Below are 8281 nucleotides of genomic sequence, written 5' to 3'. Positions count from 1 at the left end.
CTTTGTCTCCTTCAATTTCTACTCTTAATCGGCAAAAGCTTTTGCTTACTAGGTTCCAATTTTGATTTTTGATTTTTGATATCCAACTACGTCCTTTTGGGATTAGTGAAAGTATAGCTTTTTCTGTGTTTGCTAAGTCGTTTGTGATATCTGGTTGTTGTTAGATTGATAGTTGATTGATTGAACTGATTCCTCCTCTGTTACTCTCTTGTTTATGAATTGGTTCCTCTGTTTTCAAGGCACTGTTATTTTTGTGATTTTTCAGAAATTTTCTAAGTGTCAGTTGATGCATATTGATGTTTTAGTTGAATGCCGGTAGTTTGCTTGTATTTATTATGTCTTCAATGCAAATTTACTTTATTTTAGTGTATTTGGGAGGGTAAAGAAAAGTTGTTGTGTCTGTGGAGAGGCAGGGGGTAGTCTGTTTGTTATGAGTTTGGTGACTTCAGTAGGAAATACGCTCTTAAAATGTAAAGATTGTTGGAATAAAGTGAGTTGAGCTTTTAGTTTTCTCTAATAATAGCGGAAGGTCTTTATGCATCAGTAAATGAAGAATTGAAGCAACAAAAAAGATCCTACGCCGTAGTCACAAAATGCAAAATGCCTCTTTTCAATAGGAAAGAACAGATAATATGTACTTGTACTTATTAGTTTTAAAGTGCACTATTGTAAACTTTTGTAATTCGATTAACATCGGGAATTCCATATCAGTTCTGCGTAAGTATAAGAATTGGTTGTTTCATATATTTCATTATCTTGTTCCTGTCAATGAGATGAAACAGTGATCTGCTTAAGCTATTAGCATATCTAGTACATGAATATTATATGGTGCAGAAATTACAGCACAGACTCTTTGCTCTCTCGGTCGTTAACTAATGAAATTGGCAGACAACTTAGGTCCACCCCGTTGCTACACTTGAACCCCTACAAAAGATTTTCACTATTTCCTTAGGTAATTTCTGATTGTCATACTCATAAAAAAAATTATTAGCTCGAAATAATTGTGCCAAAATAGAGTTAGCCTGCAATAGAATTGTGAGAGTGGAGGCTGATGTTATTGACGTTGTAACTGTTAAACTTCCCAACCTTGGTGTCACCTTGTTGCCCATGCAATTCAGACAATTAAAGGTCCAATGGAAATAATTAAGTTGGTTGTTACAAGTCAAGGTGGAGACTATCTTAATGTTGATGAGATCACTGAAAGAAACTTGAGAACAAGAGAGAAATACAATGAAATAACCAGTATAATGAATGTTGGGATGATTTACAGTTTGCTACACAATTATGAAATCAAGTGCATGCAAGACCCTGCACAAAGGAGGGCCCTGCTCCTAATGAAATTCCAACAGAAGCATAAACTGATTTGCTCAGGTAATTTTGTTAATTTAGACCTATAAATCTACGTTATTACTTTTCAGCCTAGGTGGAGAATTGTTTGTATTTTGATTTCCATGTTCATTTTTCTTATTGCTACTCTAACCTCGTCTTTTAATTCAGACGAAAAAGAACAAATAGACCGAGCACAATCCACATTTTGGAGAGAATGGAACTAAAGCTAGAAGAGCAAAAACGCATTGCAGAGTGTTCAAGGAGTTAAGAACAAATAATCCCTGGTGTTGAAACTACTCGCTTCTTATCGGGGGACATGGACTATAGAGAGAGTGTTGTTTTTTCATTTGTTGAGACCATTACCCCAGAGAAGAAACACATTGTGAAGGATGCATTGAAGTTGGCCAATATTTATAGCTTAGATTGCAGCAAGGTGTGCACGTTTGTTAAACCAGAAGAGTAACTGAGATATTGAAACTACATTCACAGAAGAGTAACTGAGATATTAACAGTTACAGCGTCAATAACATCAGCCTCCACTCTCACAATTCTGCTAGTTGGAAAGATATTCGCAAACAAAATGGAGAGTACAGAACAGCGCAAGCTGAATATGTAACAATTAGCCTGCAACAGTCATTAGATTGAGCATTCTAAAGAGTTATATTCTGAATGCTAACTAAACAAAAATAATTGGCAAGTGGCTAAAAGATATGGAGAGAAGGAACTGTAAGGCAGAAACTATCCATGGAAGCCACCCACTTGTTATAATACACTCATGCGCAAATATACTTCAAATGAACCTATGCCTCAAAATATCGATGGCACCTGAAGTGAACAGGTAACTCGATTTCATAAGTTTTAGACATTTTTAATGAAATTTTAATCCTATAAAAGTATTGTTATCTAATGTGTTAATATATATCAGGTCCCTGATGCCAACAGCGGCCATGAACGAGTACCACAAACATCAAGGATACCTAGTGTTGCTGAAAATACTTCACTTTATCACGGTACTACTCATCTTTATCCTTCAGTGCACTACTGTTTGAGTTTTTTACTATTTGAAACACCATCCAGAATATTCCTAAACTAAAGTTGAAATAGGCTTCTTTTTTTATTTCTGTACGCTTGACAATCTGACATTAACGATAACTATATATCAACTGCAATTACTTAAGTTGGGACTAGTTAGTAAATTCTGTTGTCCGAAGATGCTTCCTATTTTCCTCTTGCTGTTCTGTTCCGACGGTTGCAGCAAAATCTATCATAACAGTATTTGGCCAAGTTAACTCAGTTAATTAACATCAGTTGTGTATCCATCCTTACAATCATATGTTCACCAGACTTTCTTGTGTACCTGCATTATTAGAAAACAGTGTATTTTCTCCAGCTACACGCACATGCACTTCAGGTAGCTTATTTTGCACTTCACTAGCAACATCGCACCCTAGATTAAGCCCATCATTGGCCTGATCAGATGGACTATTTGGACAGTTCTCAGCTTGTTCAAGCATTGTCTTATCACCTGTAGCAGCTACACTATCCAAAACATCAACACATTTAAGTTCTTGCCTCTCATCATGCACAGCAATAGATTTAAAGCCTGCTGGTTTTTCAACTAGTTCAGCACGTGCAACAGTTGCATCAGTCACAGTGTTAATCTGCCCCTGTCCATTATTATGTTGCTGCACAGCTTCATTACCTCGACAAACTTGAGTATATCCTTGATCTGAAACACGATCAGCAGTAGGGTCTTTAGAAACCTGCTTTTCTCCATCGCAAACCTGAGAAACCCTATTCAAAGCTGTAGTTTTAGAGCCTGCTATTTTTTCAAACAATTCAGCAGGTACAACAGCCGGCTGATCATGTACATGTACCAATTGTTGTTGAACAATAATCTCAGTAGGAAATTCCAAAACCTTTGTACCATCTGTTGCCTTAGGATCCTTCAAATCAGCAGCTTGTTCAGTAGATGATTGAGCTCGATTCCCATTAGGAGTCAGAGCATCAAGTACCTGCTGTCCAGCTGCATATGTTGAGAGTACCATCTTTTCTCTTTCCCATATGTTGATAGTTGTATCTTAGATTGTTCATGTTCCTTAGTGATCAGCTGTCTAGCTACATTAGCGTATTGCTCAGCATCTATAGTTATAGAAGTCCTAGTTAAATTTCGATCAACCACAGGTACTGTTGCATTCTTCAAAACCTTAGAACCCCTAACTAACCCCTATTTGAGGAACTTGCTGTTACCAAAACATCTTTTGCAGTCTCTAGACCNATGTTGACAGCCAGGACAGTGGTCACTTTTAAGAACAGTTTGAGGTCCAAGAACCTCTCCGTTCCTCAAAGCAGCAACTTGCCCCATCTCACAAGGGCGACTATCAGCAGTGTCAACCAATTTAGCGAGAGAAGGTTTCAGACTCGCGTAGCCAAGTGCTCCCATAGGGTCTCTCCTTAGCAACCTGCAGCCAAATCTAGCAAATAAGTTTCCAATAATGCAAGATTCCTTTGGGCTTTTCCAGTAAAGCAGCATCTCTCTGGAGCCCATACAAGTGTGCTATATCACAAGATGGTCCTTCAATATTAGAGATCACGAAGTTCTATTAACACAGTGTCCAAGGTCAAGAAACTTTTACTAATATAAATAGTAATATCTTGTTTGATACAAAGCATCATCCACACAGATGAGATTTTATAAGGAATGCCTTCATTACATTAGAAAAATTTAAGCAAATCAAACCACCAGCATAGCTACACATCTACATTGGAAAGTAACTCGATTAATGTATGGCATAGTGGAGATGAGTCAGTAATCTTGAGAGGCTTCTCAAAGTTCAGATCCACAAGTTCATAAAGATGTTTCTGCCTGCTCTCTCCAAATACCAACCCCCAAGCCGAATAACTTAAAAGGAACTAAGACAGGAACAGTTGAACAAATTTAGTGATTGCATAGACTTTCTTGCAAGATATAAATGCTAATTTTCTCCACATAATTTGAAAGTTCAGAATACTTATGTACTTAATGAACAAGTAAAATTGCCTGGGAAGTGCAATTCAACAATTGAACTGAAAACCGGTGTAGTATAAAGTCAATTTTTGGGCCAAATTATGTTCTCGTTCTGTAGGTATCTCTTTAATTTCTCAGATAAACATCAGATTAAATTGAAATTATGTAAGATTACAAAAGTTCCTCAGGTCCAACAACAGACATATGCACATGAATCAGTGACAAAATACTGACACAAAATAATGATGTCCGATAACCACCTGAAAGAGTCAGTTGCAGCAGTTACATTTATGCATCAGAAAAGATGGAGTAAAAACAATAATAAGAATAACGATGATAAAAGCAGCAATATAAAATATTGTAAGGCAAGCACTTTGAACAATAGCAGAAAATTTTATCCTCACCGACGGATTATACTATACAACTCTGGTCGTGCTTTCATCCAATCGCTAAAGCTGCAGTGAGCAGAGGACCTAGAAAATAGTGCATCTCGTTGTGTATGGAGATATACAGCAAAACATATAAGGAAGTAATATCTTTCTAGGTACTCCACAAAAAACGAAAGTGCAGCCTCTCTCTTCATCTCATCAGGTTGGCGCAAAATACTATTGCGGTAGATAGCAATAGCTTCACGTAAATTCTGCAAGTAATCCATATTAACAATTTAAATGAAAATTTTGCATTATAAATTATTTTTATCTCAGAGCCACACCGAAAGAAACTGCATATTTTCAAGCTTTCCAAAATGAAATGAAGTAGAAGGGATGACAGAGAAGATTGATCATGGATTTTCTCATCACAAGAAGCAGATCATGAACAAGAAGACTGCATAGTAGATAGTGCACAGAAATAACCAAAGGCAAGTGGTAGAAGAAAAACATATTCCCAAACATAATACAACCCTACCTGCATAGAGGAACATTTGTCAATGACGTTTATCCACTTGCTTTTTAGCCTTACAACACCACCCTTTTAAGGACATAAACTCCAGTTAATCTACAAATATGTCCAATCTGCTAAAATACTGAAATAGAAAGTTAGACTGCTTTGCTACCTCTAATACCCGAATCAAGCTTCTAATTACAGCATAATTCCCCTCTACGGATTGCCTCCTCTGAGTTTGGTAATGTATCATTCAGATTGGAGACACAGTCGGAAACTCTACCAATGGAATTGCTCCTTGGAATTCCTGTTAGATGAAGACATTTCAAGTAATGTTTCCAGCATTCAAAGATTTAAACAGAGAAGTGATTAGAATTAAAAGTGCAATTCATGCAGAAATGCATGACATACAGGTCTAGAGATTTAGCTTTTACATCAAGTCCTGGCAATCTGCCTTCACAGGTTTTTTTTTTTTGGGTGTGTGTGTGTGATAAAGTAATAAATATTTATTAATGAAGGGCAAAAGACCTCCCGTATACCAAAAAGTAGAAAACCTTACAAGATATGATTATTTTACAAACGACAGTATGGCACCCAATAAGACGATAAAAGGGCAAATTATGATGTTTCCATAGGGGATATTGTAGCCATTATAATTGCTGTTAAAAATAATTTTTAGCGGCAATTTGATTGAATTTACTAGCCATCAAAATGGATGCTAAAAGGGCATACTAACTCATTTTCAAAAGGAATATTATAGCAATTTTAATTGCCACTAAACGATTACCGCTAAAGCTATGGACCTATAGCGACAAATATTTTGAATTTAGCGGCTATAAAAATGGTCGTAAAAAGAGCATTAGTAGCTGTTTTTAGATTAGATTTAGCAGCCATTATAATTGCCGCAAACAATTGCCGTTAAAGCAAATCATATTTAGCAGCAATAAGTCAGACCTTTACCAGCTTTTGTGAGAAATGCCGCTAAAGGCTTTGCCGACCCCAATATCAGCGGCTAAACATCAATTGCCGGTAAATGGTATAGCGGCAATTGTTATTGCCGCCAATGACCTTTTTTATTGCCGCTAAAGCCCCTTTTTGTTGTAGTGACATGGAAGACCACCTTTTCATCACCCGCCCGGAAAGTGAGCTCACCGGCTTCCACATCAACAAGAGCATTCCCCGTAGCAAGGAAAGGTCTACCCAAAATAATAGGCACCTCATAGTCCATTCCACAATCAAGAATCACGAAGTCTGCAGGGAGGATGAACTTGTCAGCACGAACCAACACATCATCAATAATACCCCGAAGGTCTCTTCATTGTATGATCCGTCATTTGCAGCCTCATGGAAGTGGGTCTTGGTTGCCCAATCCCCGAAGTTTTGAACACCGAGTAGGGCATCAATTTGATACTCGCCCCAAGATCACATAAAGCTTTGGCAAAATCGGCACTCCCAGTACTGCAAGGGATTGTGAAAGCACCCGGATCTTCCAATTTTGGAGCCACTGAGTGCACAATAGCACTCACTTGATGTGTCATCTTGATAGTTTCATAATTCATCGACCTCTTCTTGGTGACCAAGTCCTTCATAAACTTTGCATAACCCAAAATTTGCTCTAAAGCCTCAACCAATGGTACATTGATAGACAAACTCTTCATCATGTCAATAAACTTTTTGAATTGGTTCTCACTATTTTACTTTGCAAGCCTTTGAGGGTATGGAGGAGGAGGCCTTGGCATTGGTGCCTTAGCCTTTGGCACTACCGGTTCCAGCATGTCAATCACGTGTTCCCTAGACGGGTTCACTTCTTCTTGCGTATCCTCCACATTTTTATCAATATCAATTCTCACTTCCTCATTATCTCGAACCACATTGCTTGGAATTTCATCTTCTTGAACCACAACATCATCATCCACAATTCTTCTTTGATTTGAGGTGGTTGCATCTCCACTTTTTCCACTTCTCATAGTCACGGCCATATGTCCCGTATTATTCCCACCCTTGGGTGTCACCACCGTATCACTTGGTAGTGCCCCCTTAGGACGAGTATTCAAAGCTTGCGAGATTTGGCCAATTGGACTTCCAAATTGCGAATAGAAGTATTGTGGGAGGCCAGTTGAGCATCGGAGTCGGAATTCTACTCCATCATCTGTTTAAACATGTTCTCTATTCGTGCCATCTCATTATTAGAAGAGTTCGGTCCTTGAGAAGAGTAGGGAGGTGGATTGCTCGGTTGTTGGAACATTGGGGGCCTTTGAAAACCCGACCCCCATTGTTGTTGTTGTTCTATCCTCCTTGGTTGTTACCTCCCTAATTGCTTTGATTGTTGCCACCCCAATTGCGTGGGTTATTGCCTCCCCAATTGCCTTGGTTACCTTGATTATTCCAATTGCCTTGATTAGGATTGCTACCACTCCAATTTTCTTGGTGGTTTTGGTTATTCCAATTTTCTTGGTTTCCTTGTGACTTCCATTGTTGTTGATTTTGTCCTTGAGCATTGTTTCTTTGACCTTGATAATTGTTGACATATTACACTTCTTCTTCTTGCTCATTGAGCGAATCACCTTGGTCATACTCACTATCATCTTGCATGAATTTTTCCAGACGGCTTTGAATTTGTTGACCTTTTTGCCGTCTCTTGTTCATCATCATATTCACACCTTCTATTGCATTCACTTGTTTTGGCCCTTGAAATTGTTGAAGCTGAGCTTTGGTCAATTGGTTCATTGTAGTTGTCAACTCGGCTATAGCTTGCCCATGATCATGTAGTTCCTTGTGTAGGTGAATGACATTTGGGTCACCTTGAGGAACATTAGCTCTACTTTGCCATGCCGATGAGGTCTCTGCCATCTCATCCAAAATTTCACAAGCTTCGGCATAAGGCGTGCTCATGAAGTTCCAACCAATGAGTTGATTTACCACACATTGATTTGTTGTGTTGATCCCTTTGTAGAAGGTTTGTTGGATCATCGCCTCGGTTATATTATTATTCGGGCACTCTTTATCCATGGTACGATATCTTTCCCAAATCTCGTGTAATGGCTTATTTGGATCTTGCTTGAA

The 8281-nt window shown here is 38.2% G+C and overlaps 1 protein-coding gene across 1 annotated transcript; it reads right to left on the bottom strand.

Moving 5' to 3' along the window:
- Positions 1 to 3556: 3556 nt before the first annotated feature.
- On the bottom strand, positions 3557 to 7870 carry LOC109209315. The gene is made up of 5 exons (XM_019372564.1): positions 7783 to 7870; positions 5446 to 5525; positions 5243 to 5305; positions 4741 to 4976; positions 3557 to 3791 (listed from the first exon to the last, which is right to left on the bottom strand). Exons 1-5 carry the CDS (start codon positions 7868 to 7870, stop codon positions 3557 to 3559), a joined length of 702 nt encoding a protein of 233 aa, XP_019228109.1.
- Positions 7871 to 8281: the final 411 nt, after the last annotated feature.

The sequence above is a fragment of the Nicotiana attenuata genome, unplaced genomic scaffold (assembly GCF_001879085.1).
Source record: "Nicotiana attenuata strain UT unplaced genomic scaffold, NIATTr2, whole genome shotgun sequence".
NCBI lineage: Eukaryota > Viridiplantae > Streptophyta > Magnoliopsida > Solanales > Solanaceae > Nicotiana > Nicotiana attenuata.
The sequence above is the reverse complement of the archived record's forward strand: the minus strand, read 5'-3'. Positions and strand labels throughout refer to the sequence as shown.